The sequence below is a fragment of the Sus scrofa genome, chromosome 12 (assembly GCF_054392235.1).
Source record: "Sus scrofa isolate SSC_HxYL_T2T_F1_AM1 chromosome 12, Sscrofa_HxYL_maternal_Yorkshire_Landrace_v2.0, whole genome shotgun sequence".
NCBI lineage: Eukaryota > Metazoa > Chordata > Mammalia > Artiodactyla > Suidae > Sus > Sus scrofa.
This window is the reverse complement of record NC_139394.1, coordinates 16405382-16424327: the sequence shown is the minus strand read 5'-3', so window position 1 is coordinate 16424327 and position 18946 is coordinate 16405382. Positions and strand designations below refer to the sequence as shown.

At 38.7% G+C, this 18946-nt stretch overlaps 1 protein-coding gene and 1 long non-coding RNA gene across 5 annotated transcripts in view; one reads left to right on the top strand and one right to left on the bottom strand.

The window, feature by feature from the left end:
• LOC146398066 (uncharacterized) overlaps positions 1 to 18946 on the bottom strand; it is a 1038644-nt gene that overhangs the window by 245247 nt on the left and 774451 nt on the right. The gene's annotated exons all lie outside the window — the stretch shown is intronic.
• Positions 1 to 18946, top strand: part of EFCAB3 (EF-hand calcium binding domain 3) — a 371875-nt gene that overhangs the window by 321467 nt on the left and 31462 nt on the right. For all 4 annotated transcript variants that reach the window (XM_084984064.1, XM_084984065.1, XM_084984066.1 and 1 more), the window contains 2 exons: positions 7321 to 7374; positions 18340 to 18393. In XM_084984064.1, coding sequence (XP_084840190.1) covers positions 7321 to 7374; positions 18340 to 18393 — 108 coding nt within the window. The remainder of the gene's footprint in view (positions 1 to 7320; positions 7375 to 18339; positions 18394 to 18946) is intronic.

Below are 18946 nucleotides of genomic sequence, written 5' to 3'. Positions count from 1 at the left end.
ACCTGCTGTATGCTACAAGGGAACTCCTTCATTGATTGATCTTTCCTATTGTTTTCTTCATTTCTATTTCATTTACACCTGCTCTGATCTTTATTATTTCTTTCTTCCTACTAACTTTGGGTTTTGTTCTTCTTTCTCTAGTTGCTTTACGAATAAGGATAGGTTGTTTATTTGGGATTATTCTTATATCCTGAGGTAAGGTTGTATTGCAATAAACTTCCCTCTTAGAACTGCTGTTGCTGCATCCTGTGGTTTTGGATCACTGTGTTTTCATTTTCATTTGTCTCTAGGTATTTTTTAATTTCCTCTTTGATTTCTTCAGTGACCCATTGGTTGTTTAGTCACATATTGTTTAGTCTTCATATGTTTGTGGTTTTTGCAGTTTTTTCTTGTAGTTGATTTAATCTCTTGTAGCAGAAAAGATGCTTGATATGACTTCAGTGTTCTTAAATTTACCGAGGCTTGATTTGTGGCCCAGGATGTGATCTACCCTGGAGAATGTTCCATTCATTCTTGAGAAGAATCTGTATTCTGCTTTCAGATGGATTGTTCTATAAATATCGAGTAAGTCCATCCGACCTAATGCATTTTTTAAGGCCTGTGTTTCTTTACTGATTTTCTGTCTGGATTATCTGTCCATTGGTGTAAATGAAATATTAAAGTCCCTCACTATTACTGTGTTATCAATTTCTCCTTTTATAGCTGTTAGCAGTTGTCTTATATATTGAGGTGCTCCTATGTTGGGTACATATATATTTACAATTGTAATATCTTCTTCCTGGATTGGTCCTTTGATCATTACATAGTGTCCATCTTTGTCTCTTATAGTTCTTAATTTAAAGTCTATTTTGTAAAGTAATTATTGATAAGTAAAAAAATAAATAAATAAATAAAGTCTATTTTGGAGGTCCCACTGTGGCACAGTGGGTTAAGAATTTGACTGCAGTAGCTCAGGTCATTTCAGAGGTGTTGGTTCAATCCCTGGCCTGACACAGTGGGACAAAGGAGCTGGCATTGCTGCAGTTGCAGCGTTAAATCATGTCTACAGCTCAGATTTAACCCCTGGCCTGGGAATATGCTGCAGATGCAGCAATAAAAAGAAATAAATAAATTCTGTTTTGTCTGATTATGAGTACTGCTTCTCCAGCTTCTTTTGATTTCCATTTGTATGGAATATCTTTTTCCATCCTCTCGCTTTCAGTCTGTATGTGTCCCTAGATCCAAAGTAGGTCTCTTGCAAACAGCATATATACGAGTCTTGTTTTTGTATCCACTTAGCCAGTCTACGGGTTTTGGTTGGAGCATTTAATCCATTACATAAAGTAGTTGTCAATATGTATGTTCTTATTGCTATTTTGTTAATTGTTTTAGATTTTTTTGTAGATCTTTTTTCCCTCTTCCTCTTTTGTTCTCATCTCTTGTGGTTTGATGACTATCTTTAGTATTGTGTTTGGATTGCTTTTTCTTATTTCTCTGTGTATCCATTGTAGATTTTTGGTTTGCAATTACCAGAGGTCTCAATATAGCCATACACAAGCCTGTGTGTGCACGTATGTTTGTTTTAAATTGCTGGTCTCAATTTCAAATGCCTTTCAAATATCCTGCATTCAAGTTTTCCTCTTCTCACAATCACTGTTTTTGAAATCATATTTGTGTGTGGATGATTTCCTCCCTCTACTAAAAGTTTTCCTTTACCAGTGAGCTTTCTCATGTATCATTTTCTTATATCTAGTTGTGGCCTTTTCTTTTCCACCTAGAGAAGTCCTTTTAGTATTTGTCATAAAGCTATTTTGCTGGTGCTGATTTTTCTTAGCTTTTGCTTGTCTGTAAAGTTTTTGATTTCTCAGTCAAATCTGAACAAGAGCCTTACTGGGTAGAGTAGTCTTGGTTGTAGGTTTTCCCTTTTCATCACTTTAAATATATCATGCCATTCTGAGCTTATGGGGAAATCTGGGGAAGCCCTCTCAAAATCTATACCATTTTATAATCAAAGCAATAACAAAAGCAGCAATTGATACTGAGTCAGGAAGCTTGAACAGCTCAGGTAAATAACTCAGAGTGGCTAGAGGCTATTTAAAAAATGCAAACATATAAGCAACCCAAAAAAAAAATGTGTTGAACATGCAGCTCTGAAATAATGTATATGGAAGTAGAATTCTGAGCCAATGAACATGATTCCCATTTGTGCATCACAGGCACTTAATTTTTAATTTTATTAAAATGGAGCTAAGAGTGCCCCTGCTATAGCCAACCCAGGTTTTTTCTTTTCCTGCTGAAGCTTATAATTCTAATCCTCTTACTTAGGAAAAAATATGTTTGAACTAATGCAACTTCCACATTACTGTGACTTTATTCCAAGAGTTGCATATGATGAATTAGTGCTATTGAACATGGGCTGAAGCATAACAGATGGTAGAGCACCAACTCTAGCTACTCTCCAACCATGTGGAGACCTTTAACTCTTACCATTCTTTCATTATTCAATAACTTCTCCCTCTATGTCCTCAATTTCTTCCCTAAATTCTATACTTCAATGTCATATAAACTTACAAACTCTAAAAACTCTTACCAAACTAACTTGGCCAAAACTCAGCCATTTTCTTACTCTATGCTTGGCCCCAAACAGCTTAACATTGTTGAAGAAACTGACAAACTCCTCTAATAAAACTTACTTCCACATAATGGCCATAAATTTCAAGTCAGCCCTTAACATCGCCAAGGTCCCTACTACCTTTTTCAAATAAATTCACTTTTTCACTGTCTAAGAGACAATTTCACCCTTTCTCTTCAAATTTCCAAACACCTCCTCACCTCAGGCTTCATAGAGAATATAGATGCAATTAGATAAGAATAACCTCATCCTCCTACCTTCATTTCTCTGAACTTAACTATATCTATGCCCATATGCCCTGCCTTTCATCTTGTTATAAAGAAATCTCTGCTCCCACTCTGGGCCAGCCTTTCCTCTTGTGCCCTGAATCTCATTTGACTTGCCTTCTCAAAGATTTAATTCCTGTAACTTTCCTATTTGTCTCTCACATCATCAATTTCATTCCACTGACAAGCAGATATACTTTATATTCCCCTTGTCTCCTGCCAGCTACTACTCAATCAACTCCTCTTCGCAGCAGAACCTCTCAAAAAAGTTGTCATTACTCATTGTCTCCACTTCCTAACCTTCAATTCACTTTTTTAAATTATTTTTATTTTTTCCATTATACTTGATTTACAGTGTTCTGTCAATTTCTACTGTATAGCAAAATGACCCAGTTATATATATATATATTCTTTTTCTCACATTATCCTCCATCATGTTCCATCACAAGTGACTAGATATCATTCCCTGTGCCATACAGCAGGACCTCATTGATTACCCACTCCAAATGCAATTGTTTTCATCTGTTAACCCAAAACTCCCAGTCCATCACACTCCCTCTTTCTCCCCCTTGGCAACCACAAGTCTATTCTTCAAGTCCATGAGTTTCTTTTCTGTGGAAAGTTTCATTTGTGCCATATATTAGATTCCAGATATGAGTAATATCATATGGTATTTGTCTTTCTCTTTCTGACTTACTTCACTTAGTATGAGAGTCTCTAGTTCCATCCATGTTGCTGAAAATGGCATTATTTTGTTCTTTTTTATGGCTGAGTAGTATTCCATTTTTTATATATACTGCATCTTCTTAATCCATTCATCTGTTGTCCATTCACTCTTCAGTGCTTACTTCCCTGGCATGGAACTGAACCAGCTCTCAATTATGGATGGCCTATCTCTTGCCAAGGTTCATGATCAATTCTCAGTTCTTATCTTACTTTATATCTCAGCAGTGACTATGCCCTCTTTATTGAAACATTTTTTTTCCTTTGGACTTTTGAAGCCCCATATCCACCTGATTTTATTCTTTCCTCACTGATAGCTTTTCAGTTTCCTTTTCTGACTCTCCCTCTTCTTCAAGATCTCTAAATAATGAAGTGCCCCGGAGCTAGACCCTTAGCTGTCTTTTTTTTTTTTTTAATCTATATCCTCTTTTCATATAATTGCATCCAGTCTTACTGGGCCAGATACAGTCTTTGAGCTGATAAAAGCAAATTTGTATCTCCAGCTCAACCTCCCTAAGTCAGGAATGTTATATCAGACTAGCTATTTGATGTCTCCACTTGGATGTCCAAAAGGATCACAAATTTAATGGATAATTTCAGTGATTTAATTCCCCTAAAAAGTCTCAAGTCCTCCCCATCTTAGTAATGGCAACCCATTTACCTTGTTGGGTTTTTTTTTTTTTGCCAGGGAGAAGAGACTAGGTTTCATCCTCGATTTCTTCTTTCCCTCATATCCCACATTCAGGTCTAGGCTCAACTTGAAAAATGGGTCCTGAATCCATTTATTACCATCTCCACTACTATAACCATAGCCCTAGCCTCTGTCATTTCTTTCCCAGGCCACTGAAACAGTCTTCTATCTAGTTCTCATTCCTCCAACATCCCAGCTGCATATACCATCCAGAGTGATCTTTTGAAAATTGAAATCTAGTCAAATTACCCTACTTCTTCAAGGCCTCCAGTGACATTCCATTGCAATCAGAATGAAATGCATTCTGTATACCAGCAATGAAATATTAGAAAAGGAATACAAAAATACAATACCTTTTAAAATTGCACCTCACAAAATCAAATACCTCGGAATACACCTGACCAAGGAGGTAAAGGACCTATATGTTGAGAACTATAAAACTTTAATCAAAGAAATCAAAGAAGATGTAAAGAAATGGAAAGATATTCCATGTTCCTGGATTGGAAAAATCAATATTGTAAAAATGGCCATACTACCCAAAGCAATCTACAGATTCAATGCAATCCCAAATTCAAATTACCCATGACATTTTTCAGAGAACTACAACAAATAATCCAAACATTTATATGGAACCACAAAAGACCCAGAATCGCCAAAGCAATCCTGAGAAACAAAAACCAAGCAGGAGGCATAACTCTCCCAGACTTCAAGAAATACTACAAAGCCACAGTCATCAAAACAGTGTGGTACTGGTATCAAAACAGACAGACAGACCAGTGGAACAGAATAGAGAATCCGGAAATAAACCCTGACACCTATGGTCAATTAATCTTTGACAAGGGAGGCAAGAACATAAAATGGGAAAAGGAAAGTCTTTTCAGCAAGCATTGCTGGGAAACCTGGACAGCTGCATGCAAAGCAATGAAACTAGAACACACCCTCACACCATGCACAAAAATAAACTCCAAATGGCTGAAAGACTTAAATATACGACAGGACACCATCAAACTCCTAGAAGAAAACATAGGCAAAACACTCTCTGAGATCAGCATCATGAATATTTTCTCAGGTCAGTCTCCCAAAGCAATAGAAATTAGAGCAAAAATAAACCCATGGGACCTCATCAAACTGAAAAGCTTTTGCACAGCAAAGGAAACCCAAAAGAAAACAAAAAGACAACTTACAGAATGGGAGAAAATAGTTTCAAATGATGCAACTGACAAAGGCTTAATCTCTAGACTATATAAACAACTTATACAACCCAACAGCAAAAAAGCCAATCAATCAATGGAAAAATGGGCAAAAGACCTGAATAGACATTTCTCCAAAGAAGATATACAGATGGCCAACAAACACATGAAAAAAGGCTCAACATCCCTGATTATAAGAGAAATGCAAATCAAAACTACCATGAGATACCACCTCACACCAGTCAGAATGGCCCTCATTCATAAATCCACAAATAACAAGTGCTGGAGGGGCTGTGGAGAAAAGGGAACCCTCCTGCACTGCTGGTGGGAATGTCAACTGGTACAGCCAATATGGAGAACAGTTTGGAGATACCTTAGAAATCTATACATAGAACTTCCATATGACCCCACAATCCCACTCTTGGGCATATATCCAGACAGAACTCTACTTAAAAGAGACACGTGCACCCACATGTTCATTGCAGCACTATTCACAATAGCCAGGACATGGAAACAACCCAAATGTCCATCGACAGATGATTGGATTCGGAAGAGGTGGTATATATACACAATGGAATACTACTCAGCCATAAAAAAGAATGACATAATGCCATTTGCAGCAACATGGATGGAACTAGAGAATCTCATCCTGAGTGAAATGAGCCAGAAAGACAAAGACAAATACCATATGCTATCACTTATAACTGGAATCTAATATCCAGCACAAATGAACATCTCCTCAGAAAAGAAAATCATGGACTTGGAGAAGAGACTTGTGGTTGCCTGATGGGAGGGGGAGGGAGGGGGAGGGATCGGGAGCTTGGGCTTATCAGACACAACTTAGAATAGATTTACAAGGAGATCCTGCTGAATAACATTGAGAACTTTGTCTAGATACTCATGTTGCAACAGAAGAAAGGGTGGGGGAAAAAATGTAATTGTGATATATACATATAAGGATAACCTGACCCCCTTGCTGTACAGTGGGAAAATAAAAAAATTATAAATTAAAAAAAAAAGAATGAAATGCAAACTCTATCATCATGGCCAACAGGACCCTGCAAAATTTGTCCCCTTTCACACTGGCCTCGGTCTTTTCTCTCTCAGTAACATCAAATCTATTACTACTTTAAACCTATCACATATACTATTTTTCTACTTGGAATGTTCTTCTCCCAGTTCTTCACATGGCTTTCCTCTTTGCATCATTCAAGCCTCAAACCAAATAGGCTCACTTCAGAAAGCCTTCCCTCACCTCCCTGTCTAAAGCAATTCCACCCACTATTACCCTTTATGATTTTATGCTATTTAATCTTTGATAGCATCTTAACATTACTTCAAAATAAGAATATCTTTTTGCTTATTTGTTTATATACTCATGTCTATTTCCCTCTACCAGACTGTACACTCCTTAATAGCAAAAACTCTTCCAGCATTTTTACTTTTGTATTCCCAAAGCTTAGCAAAGTGTCATGTACATAGAAGGTGCTCCTAAGTATTTGTTGATTAACTGACTAAAAAATACTTGGGCTTGGGTTTGTTTGTCCTGTCTCCCTACACTTACTGTAACCAATCACTTCTTAATTTAATCTTAGTCTAGTGGACTCTAAAAGCAAAGTAAAAAGGAATATACAAGAATGACTCATTACAGATTGAAAGCTTTGTTTCTAAGATAATACCGTTACCTCTAAGGATAATTTTATAAAATTCTAAGGAAATTAGGAAAAAGATTACTGAATTCTTATAGTCTTTATAATTATAGAATCTTATACATCGTAAATTCTGTGAGTCTCAGTAATAGCTTATCTGATTCTGAAGTTTATTTCCCTTGCCTTACAGGTGATAGTACTGTTGGTCTGAATGATTTAATGGGTGCTATCGGTTACACCAAGGGTAAGTTGCAAGCTGTGATGAAAAGATACTATAAATAGCATCTTAATATTTTGCAATTGGTAGAAAGCAAATATCCCCTTCACAAATGTTTAAATTCTTTCACATATGTTCCATTTTTGGAGTTCTGTCATGGCACAGCAGTTAATGAATCCGACTAGGAACCATGAGGTTGTGGGTTTCAATTCCTGGCCTTGCTCAGTGGGTTAAGGATCCGACATTGCTGTGAGCTGTGGTGTAGGTCACAGCTGCGGCTCAGATCCCGTGTTGCTGTGGCTCTGGTGTAGGCCTGTGGCTACAGCTCTGATTAGACCCCTAGCCTGGGAACCTCCATATGCCATGGGAGCGGCCCTAGAAAAGGCAAAAAGACAAAAAATATATATATATATGTTCCATTTTTGAGGATGTTGCTGAAACAGGATAAACAATAATCTGTGTTTATGTATCAATACCCATAATATTCTCTGAAATTTTCCCTGAAAGAAGTCTTCAATATAGTAACAGATCTCAAGAGCCAGAGACTGGAGTTCTCTGGAGGCCTAGCAGTTAAGGACTGGACACTGAACTGCTGTGGCTTGGGTTAATGCTGTGGCTTGGGTTACTGCTGTGGCTCTGTTTGATCCCTGACCCAGGAACTGGTGCGGCCAAAAAAAAAAAAAAAAAAAAGAGTTATTCCTTTTCTCCACTAACCCCAATCCTAGAAACTTATCCTCTGGAAATAGTTTAACTGAATAAAAGAAAAAACAAATCTCTGCACAAAGACCTTCAGAGAAATTTGAAACAGCCTAAAATGTCTGACAGAATGAGAATTACCACATAAACCATGGCATGTCAGGCTAATGGGATATCACATGCTGTAAAGATTATGTAGCAACTTGGGAACATGTTTATGAAGTAATTATATTACGCTGGAAAAGCTGAATACAAAATTGTGTGTATAGGAGTTCCCTTTATGGCTCAGTGGAAACGAACCCAACTAGTACACATGAGGACTCAAGTGCAATTCCTGGCTTTGCTCAGTGGGTTAAGGATCTGGTATTGCTGTGAGCCATGGTGTTGGTCAAAGACGCGGCTCAGATCTGGCACTGCTGTGGCTGTAGCATAGGCTGGCAACTGCAGCTCCAGTTCAACCCCTAGCCTGGGAACTTCCATATGGCACCAGTACGGCCATAAAAGAAAAAAAATTGTGTGTATATTAAATCTCCACATTATGAAAGTACAACCTTATTGCCAAGGGCAGAAATGGAATATGAAAAACTAAAAACATTTTTCATGATAGGGTGGTGGAATTATATTTTTCCCATTTTAAAATAATTTTAAACATTGTTACACTATTTTTACAATGAATGAGGAAAAATTACTTCTGATTGTGTTGAGATAAATGAAATTCTTAGAAGGCATAGTGCTCAGAGAAGCAAACTATAGGTAAACATTTTTTAAATAAAAATAAAATTTTTAAAGTAAAGTCTATTTAAAAAACTGTATTGTCAAGTGGTATAGGAGGAAGAGAAAAAAATAAAGCCAAATTTCTATATGTAGCTTAATTTGCCATGGATTTTTCAATAATCCACTAGTCAATTATTTTTTGTAGCCACTTTCTGATTGATTTCCGGAACCAGAACTAAAAGCAGGATTTTTTGCTGACCCTCCTGTTAACTCTGGGAATATGTAGATAATGTTATATATAAGCACAAATAGTGTTTTTCATCCTCTGTAGGTAGCTAACAATATTTCTGTAATTTATTTCTCACCTTTTCTAAGGAGAGGTGATTAATATCCAAGACTTACATAGCTTTCTAGCAAATGAGGGGATTGAGCTTACGGAAGAAGGAATGAAGAAACTGATGCCTCATCTGACATTTTTAATGTTGAGTTTTTAAATTCTATTTTCTTCCCAGAAGTTATTGCTGTTATCTTATATGTAAGATCCTCAGAAATGATCTTTATGTTTTGTATCACCTAAAATAATGCTTCTCAAACTTGAATATGTATGTGAATCTTCTGGGTATCTTGTCAAAATGCAGATTGTGATTCCGGTGTGGAGTAGAGCCTGAGAAAAAATTATGTGTTTCATTTTTTTTTTCTTTTCTTTTTTGGCTTTTTAGGGCCACACCCACAGTACATGGAAGTTCCCAGGCTAGGGGTCGAATCAGAGCTACAGCTGCAAGCCCGCACCACAGCCACAGCCACAGCCACAGCCACAGCCACAGCAACACCAATCCAAGCTGTGTCTGCAACCTATGCCACAGCTCACCACAATGTCCTGATCCTTAACCCACTGAGCAAGGCCAGGAATCAAACCCACTTCCTCATGGATGCTAGTCAGGTTTGTTACCACTGAGCCACAACAGGAACTCCCAAATTCTGCATTTCTGAGAGGTTCCCAGATGGTGGCAATATTGCTGGTACAAAGAACACTTTGCCTAGCAAGGACCTAAAAGATGAAGAAATGATACATTAAGATTTTAACTGTGCTTGCAATTCTTAAGTCACAAGTACAACCAATATGTTATGTACCTGATGGCATGATTCCATCCCAAAAATAAGAAGAAAAAATATTACAGTAATTGAATTAACAAACAAAAATGAGTATTAGGGAGAGAGAGACACAAGGGGAGTTAGGGATTGATTGATTTACTAGTTTACTTATTGAGATTTTTGTTATTGCATATTGAATCCAGTTACACGATTTATCTGCTGGCTCTTTGTGTTATATAACTACTTTAGGTTGGTCTTTTTATTTCTATTACTCTTGTTCTGATATCTAAAAAGAGAAAAAAGGAGTTCCCGTCGTGGTGCAGTGGTTAACCAATCCAACTAGGAACCATGAGGTTGCGGGTTTGGTCCCTGCCCTTGCTCAGTGGGTTAAGGATCTGGCATTGCCGTGAGCTGTGGTGTAGGTCGCAGACGCGGCTCGGATCCCGAGTTGCTGTGGCTCTGGCATAGGCCAGGGGCTACAGCTCCGATTAGACCCCTAGCCTGGGAACCTCCATATGCCACAGGAGCGGCCCAAAGAAATAGCAAAAAAGACAAAAAAATAAAATTAAAAATTTTAAAAATTAAAAAAATAAATAAATAAAAAGAGAAAAAAGATGATCTAGGAGCATTTGGGGAGTAGCATTTCTTACTATAATAATGTTGCTAGAAAGCTTCAGTACAGCTCTGGGCTTGAATTAAAAGATTATATATTGATTTATTCAAACAACAAATATTTATTGCCACCGAGTATGTCCAAGTCTACACTAAGGGATAGAAGAATATAAGAGGAAGTACATGCTTGATTTTCTCTGCTAAGCCCAACTGAAAGTAAGAAAATACAATCTTTATGTTTCTTGAATCATAATATTCAAGCAATAAATTTGAACCTATTCATTGCAAACATCTCCATTTTCTGTTTTCTCCAGTTTATCATTTCTTATTCAGGAAGATACACTATCTTCTCCTCTGTTCAGTTGAAGAGGTTCTTTTTACCCCTTCCAGGCCCATTCCTCTTGACCTGATCCTCTCCCATTTCTGCAAAAAAAAAAATGTTTTAACATATTAGTTTCAGATGTTATTCAATATTTGTATAAAAGTTATTTATCTCATAATTCATTTTCAATACATCCAATTTCACCTGTTTCTCTCCACTTTGCCTATAAAGTAACGTATACTCCCTCATTCCTTTTAAAAACTAAACTTGACTTGGTTCTTTTGCATTATGATTACCATCTTTCATTCCTCATTTCTTTCTCAGCCCACTTTTTTTTTTTTTTTTTTTTTTTTTGGTCTTTTTGTCTTTTGTCTTTTGTTGTTGTTGTTGTTGTTGCTATTTCTTGGGCCGCTCCCGCGGCATATGGAGGTTCCCAGGCTAGGGGTCTAATCGGAGCTGTAGCCACCGGCCTACGCCAGAGCCACAGCAACGCGGGATCCGAGCCGCGTCTGCAACCTACACCACAGCTCACGGCAACGCCGGATCGTTAACCCACTGAGCAAGGGCAGGGACCAAACCCCCGACCTCATGGTTCCTAGTCGGATTCGTTAACCACCGCGCCACGACAGGAACTCCTCAGCCCACTTTTTAATTAGTCTTTAGGTGCTACTTCTGCTTCCTCACTTTACATTCTCCCTTTGAATTCTTACAATTGGCTTCCCCACTTGCATAGTCCCCGACTCTACCAATGTAGCTCTCAGAATCAAAAATCACCAATGGAAGTTCCCATCCTGATGCAACGGAAACAAATCCGACTAGGAACCATGAGGTTGTGGGTTTGATCCCTGGTCTCACCCGGTGGGTTAGGGATCTGGCGTTGCCATGAGCTGTGGTGTAGGTCACAGACACGGCTCGGATCTGGCGTTGCTGTGGTTGTGGTGTAGGCCGGGAGCTGTAGCTCCAAAGAGACCCCCTAGCCTGGGAACCTCCATATGCCGAGGGTGAGACCCTAAAAAGACAAAAAAAAAAAAAACAAAAAAACAATGATTTCCTTTGCCGGTTCCACTTATTCTAGCTTCCTAATGTGTAAACAATCCAGGATTTATCTCTCAGTCTTCTCAGTTTTAATTCCTTCCTTCCCTTGATCGTATTACTTCCTGATCATTGTTTGATCTATGGACTCTTTAGGGTGGCAGTTCTCAAATCATGGTCCAGGAACACCCCTCTCTATCAGGAGGTCCATGAGATCAAAACTATTTTAAAAATAATACTAGTACACTATTTGACTTTATCATTTTCTTTTTTTTTTTTAATGGCCACACCTGCAGCATATGCAAGTTCCCTGGCTATGGGTTGAATTGGAGCTGCAAGTGCAGGCCTATGCCACAGCCACAGCAACACTAGATCTGAGTCACGTCTATGACTTGTGCCACAGCTGTGGCAACACTGGATCCTTACCTCTCATGGACACTATGTTGGGTTCTTAACCCACCCAGCCACATGGGAACTCTGCCTTTATCATTTTCATTCACTCGCAAGTATACAATAGCATTTTTCATAAGCTACATGACATATCTACACATGACATATTCTGAAAAAGCTGTTAAAATATTTATTTTCGGAGTTCCCTGTGGGAATGCACGTAAAAGATCTGGCATTACTACTGCAGTGGCTTGGGTTGCTGCTGTGGTGCAGGTTCCATCCCTGGCCCAGAACTTCCACATGTCACACATGCAGCCAAAAAAAATTTCTTTTCAACTTTGTGACGCTGTGACCCTATCACAGTAAATTGAGTACAGAAACAGACTGAGAGTCCCAGCTATCTTCTAATTAAATAAAACATTAGATAAACTTGCAAAAATGTAAAACCATGCTGACTTAGCTTGGGCTGTTATAATAAAAATACTGTAACTAGGTGGCTTAAAAACAACAGAAATTTATTTCTCATAGTTCTGGAGACTGGAAGTCAGAGATCAGGATGCTAGCATGGTTGAGTTCTGGTGGGAGTTCTCTTCTGTGTTGCAGATTGCCAACTTCTAGTATTCTCACATGGCAAGAGCAGCCGGTAGTAAGCTCTCTCCCAACTTGTAAAGGCACTAATCCCATTCATGAGGGCTCCACCTTCAAGATCTCATCTAATCCTAATACTTCCCAAAGGCCCCGCTTCCTAATACCATCACATTAGGAATAAGATTTTCCTTTTTTTTTTTTTTTTTTTTTTTTTGTCTTTTTAGGGCTATACCCACGACATACGGAGGTTCCCAGGATAGGGGTTCCAATTTGAGCTGCAGCTGCCGGCCTACGCCACAGCCACAGCAACGCAGGATCCAAGCCACATCTTTGACCTACACCACAGCTCACGGCAATGCCAGATCCCCAACCCACTGAGTGAGGCCAGGGATCAAACCCACATCCCCATGGATGCTAGTCGGGTTCGTTAACCACTGAGCCATGACGGGAACTCCGGGAATAAGATTTCAATGTATGGAGTTGGGGGACACAAACAATCAGTCAATAACACTACCTTTTCCACTAAATTTTGGGGGAAAATGACATATTTTTCATTTTTAATGAATATACATTTTCATTAAAAAATAGGTTACCACGTACTGGATTTATTATTTATTATTACTACTTTTTTACTGATAAGTGGATAGCAGTTTTATTAGCACAACATTTAGGTTTATTCTTTTATTAATTTTATTGGAGACTTACAATGTTGTGTAGGTGTCATGTGTACAGAAAAATGAATCAGTTGTATCTACATATATAAATATATATATATCCATCCTTTATTTCCCATGTGGGTTATTACAAACCATTGAGTAGCTTTTCCTGTGCCATACAGTAGGTTCTTGTTAACTGTCTCCTTTTTTTTTTTTTTTTTTTTTTTTTTTTTTTTGCCTTTTCTAGGGCTGCTCCCGTGGCATATGGAGGTTCCCAGGCTAGGGGTCTAATCGGAGCTGCGGCCACCAGCCTATGCCAGAGACACAGCAACGTGGGATCTGAGCCCCATCTGCAACCTACACCACAGCTCACGGCAACGCCGGATCCTTAACCCACTGAGCAAGGCCAGGGATCCAACCCGCAACCTCATGGTTCTTAGTCGGATTCGTTAACCACTGCGCCACAACGGGAACTCCCCTATCTACTCTTTACAGTAGTGTGTATATGCTATTCCCTCCTCCTAATTCCTTCCTACCCCCACAGTTTCCCCTATGGTAACCCTAAGATTGGTTTTGAAATTTGTGACTTTATTTCTGTTCTATAAACAAGTTCCCTTGTCATTTTATATTAGATTCCACATATAAATAATATCATATATTTGTCTTTGACTTACTTCACTCATTATTACTATTTTAAATGAATTATTATTTTTTTAACATTTCTCAGTTTTAGTATCAATAGGGTAATTATCCATAGTCATAACTCTTAAAGGTCCTCAAATGTCCCAAGGCCAAAATGTTTGAGAACCTTTGCTCTCTGGATTATTTGTTGTCACTCCTGTGTTTCTAGCTGCCTGCTAGATATTTCTTCCTTCATGTCTCACCAACACCTTAAACTTCTTTTGCGGGGAAAGGATGAACTCTCTTAAATGTCAGATGCACACCGTTGAGTTAATCGAACTCATCAGTATGGCACACTATCACATTGGTCCATGAAAGGACCCTTTGTGTTTTATTTTCCCCTTTACCTCCTATTTCCTTTCCCCCATTATAATTACATTCTCTATTATATCTAATATTTGTCCCCAACCCATCTTCCTCATGTTTATTCAGATATATGCATATACTTTTAAAATTCAACATGTGTGGTATTTAATTTACTTAAATGCTATTGTTCTATAAAACTCCTATTTCTTTTTTTTCACTCAACATTATTTTTAACAGCTTTATTGAGATATAGTTCATATACCATACAACTCATTCATTAAAAGTGTACAATTCCATGGTTTTTAATATTTGCAGATATGTGCAACTATCACCACAGTCATTCTTTTTTTTTTTTTTTTTTGGTCTTTTTGCTATTTCTTGGGCCGCTCCTGCGGCATATGGAGGTTCCCAGGCTAGGGATCTAATCAGAGCTGCAGCCGCCGGCCTACACCAGAGCCACAGCAACTCGGGATCCCAGCTGCATCTGCAACCTACACCACAGCTCACGGCAACGCCGGATCGTTAACCCACTGAGCAAGGGCAGGGATCGAACCCGCAACCTCATGGTTCCTAGTCGGATTCGTTAACCACTGCGCCACAACGGGAACTCCACCACAGTCATTCTTAAAACATCTTCAGGAGTTCCCATCGTGGCTCAGTAGTTAACGAATCCGACTAGGAACCATGAGGTTGCGGGTTCGATCCCTGGCCTTGCTCAGTGGGTTAAGGATCCGGCGTTGCCGTGAGCTGTGGTGTAGGTTGCAGATGCAGCTGGGATCCAGCGTTGCTGTGGCTCTGGGATAGGCCGTCGGCTGCAGCTCTGATTAGACCCCTAGCCTGGGAACCTCCATATGCCGCAGGAGCGGCCCAAGAAATAGCAAAAAGACCAAAAAAAAAAAAAAAAAAATCAGAAAGAATACCCAAAAAGGAATAAAAGTTTAAAAAAAAATATCTTCATCACCTCAGAAATCCCTATATTCTTTAGCTTTCACTCCCTTTCCTCCAAACCCTAAGCAAACGCTAATCTACATTCTATGTCTATAGATTTGTCTTTCCTGACATTACATATAGATGAAATTATATAATATGTGGTCTTTTGTGACTGGCTTCTTTCACTTACCATGTTTTCAAAATTTATTCCTTTCAATGGAGGAGTAACATTCTCTTGTATGGATGTATCCCATTTCAGTTATCTACTCCTCAACTGATAGAAATTTGCATTGTTTCCACCTTTTGACTATTATGAATGATTCTGCTATAAACTGCTATAAAATGCTGCTATTTTTGTGCAGTTTTCATGTGGACATATTTCATTTCTCTTGGGTATATATACCTAGCAGTGAAATTGCTGGGTCAAAAAGTAACTCTACATTTAACCACTTGAGCATCTACCAGGCTGTTTTCCAAAGTGGCTGCATCATTTTGCATTCCCACCAGCAATGTATAAAGGTTCTGATTCCTCCACTTCCGCATGAATACTTGTTGCTGACTTTCAATTCCAGCCATCCTAGTGGGTGTGAATCAACACTGTTTGAGACTTACTCATGTTTCTATAAATCAGTCTAATTCTGGCTGCTCCATAATATCCCTTCAATACAATTGCCATAATTTACCTATTCACTGCCCCAGGACTGAACACCAAAGTCGCCAGCATTTCTTTTTCTTGTTCTAGGCTAGTTCTACTAACAATATAGTTTTTCCTTTCACATTTAGGTCTTTAGTTCATCTGTATACCACCTCTGCATATGGTAAGACAGGGATCAAACTCGGATTTTTTTCAGCATAGCAAATAATTTTCCCAACACCTAACTGATCTGTGATACTATCATATATAGAGGAAACTCAGCAACACTCGAGTACTAGAGACTCTTGGGTAGGTTGGGAGAGACATTTATTTCTCCTACTCACCAATGGTTCCGACTTTCTATTTTGAATTCCCAGTCTCTGCACTGCATTCCTTCTACTATGCTGCTGTATTTTTATATTCTGTTACTACACCGGACACTATCTACTTCCATCATTTCTCAGCTCAAGCCTGGGCTAGTAGCTTATTTTACTGAAACTGCTTAAAATTGAATAAAAGTTTCCTTATTGTCATAGATTCTGCCACCATTAATTACTACTTTAAGGAAATTTTAATTTTTGTTTCTCAAGTTCCAGCCTCCCATTTTGTGGCTGAGGAGGAAACACAAGAGAAAAATACATTCATAGTTTTGGAGAGAGGAAGGGAGAAGTCTTCAAACAAGACTGTGTAATATTTTATAGAACTAAAAATTACTTCCTTATTAGAATTCTTTTTAGATTTTTTTTTTCTTTTGGTCTTTTAAGGGCCACACCTGCAGCATATGGAAGTTGCCAGGCTAGGAGTCAAATTGGAGCTGCAGCTGCCAGCCTATGCCACAGCCACAGCAATGCCAGATCTGAGCCACATCTGCAACTTGCACCACAGCTCATGGCAATGCCAGATCCTTAATCCAATGAGCGAGTCCAGGGGTTGAACCCGCATTCTCATGGATACTAGTCAGGTTCTTAACCCATTGAGTCACAACAGGAATTCTCTTTTAGTATTCTCGAAGGAGCCACCCAGGATTCCTTTCTGCCCCTTCTCCTACTGGGTGGCATCATGGAAGAAGCCTTCAGTCTCATTTATCTCACAGTTGCTCTTCTTCTAGCCTTCTCCGTAATTTTTTCTCTTGCAAGTGCTATTCTGTCCTAGATATGATGGTTAAATCTCTGGGTTTCTCATGTACTTACATTAACTTCTCAGATATAAACCACTCTCTTCCTATTTTTCTGGCCCTGTTCCCCTCCACATCCCCATCAGTGTTCTCCAGTATTCAGACTGATCCCCCTTTGCACTCTTCCTTATGTCATACTTATTCTATCTCCCAACATATTGTTAAGTTGTTAAAGGAAGGGATTGTATGTGTCAGGCTCTGTGCCATGAGCTGAGGACAACAAAAAAACGAATGGGTCACAGCCTTGCCCTCAAAGACCTTTTAGTCCAACAGAAGAGCTAGGCACATAAAATAATTTTTATATAATGTGATAAATTTATGCAGAAGGTGCTAGAGGAGCATTTAGTCAAGACTAGGGTTTCCTGGAAAAGACCCTAAGTTGATGTATAAGATTGTTCCGGTCAGAGAAGCATACTCTGTATCCTTAGTAGTAACAAACACACCACCTCAAATGGGTTGATTCTCAAGAAATACCTGTTAAGAAAGAAAAAAAAAAAAAAAAAGAGCAATTCCTTCTCCCTGTATTCCAACTCTGAGCATTTGCCAACATATGTCATCAATCTGAGTTTGGAAAAGATGCTACTAGACTTGAGCCCTGCTTCTTTCTATAATATCCCCTTCCCATGTGTCACCTTTGAAGTGTAATTTTTTTTTTTTTTTTTTTTGTCTTTTTGCCATTTCTCAGGCCGCTCCTGCGGCATATAGAGGTTCCCAGGCTAGGGGTCCGATTGGAGCTGCAGCTGCCAGCCTATGCCAGAGCCACAGCAACATGGGATCCAAGCCGAGTCTGCAACCTACACCACAGCTCACGGCAACACCGGATCCTTAACCCACTGAGCAAGGCCAGGGATCAAACCCGAAAACTCATGGTTCCTAGTCGGATTCGTTAACCACTGCACCACGACAGGAACTCCCTTGAAACACAGAGGAGAGGAAGTGCATTAAAGAAGTCGAGCTAGTTTATCTCAATGATCAATCCTTTCTTCCGTCATATTTACCTGAAAGAAAAATTAGTCCAATTCCAAAGCAAACTAGTGTTTCTAGTTCCTTTAATTCATGGAAAAAATTCCAGCCTGTGGTATTATCTTAATGATTTCACAACTTTTATCTGCTTTTATGAGTTTTTATGTGACTACCTCTGTATCTGATTCAAAATGTTTTATAGAAAATGGGAAGATTAAAGTTCATTCAATAACGGAGGGCCCGAAGAAGTTTAAATGTGAGTAGAAATTTTTGTTATAAAATTGATAATCTGACGCTATGTATTTATTTTGTATGTGCTATAAAAGTAATACATGTTCATTGTAGAGGATTTCTATATTTATAAAATTAAAGAATGAAAAAAGAAAATTTTAGGAGTTCCCATTGTGGCTCAGTGGAAACGAATCCGACTAGGAACCATGAGGTTGCAGGTTCAATCCCTGGCCTTACTGAGTGGGTTAAGTATCTGGTATTGCCTTGAGCCGTGGTGTAGGTGATAGGTGTGACTCAATCCCACATTGCTGTAGCTGTGGTGTAGGCTGGCAGCTGTAGCTCTGATTGGACCCCTAGCCTGGGAACCTCCATGTGCTGTGGGTGCGGCCCTAAAACAAACAAAAAAAGCAAAAATAAAGTTTTAATAATCCTTAATCCTATCACCAATGATAATCTATAATATCAGCACCCCCAAATTTTTTCCTTACAAATACGCAATTTTTGTGCATTAGCTTTAATGTCTCACTTTCAATGTACTCTCTCATTTTCTTATTAATATTAAAATCTTACCTATTGAT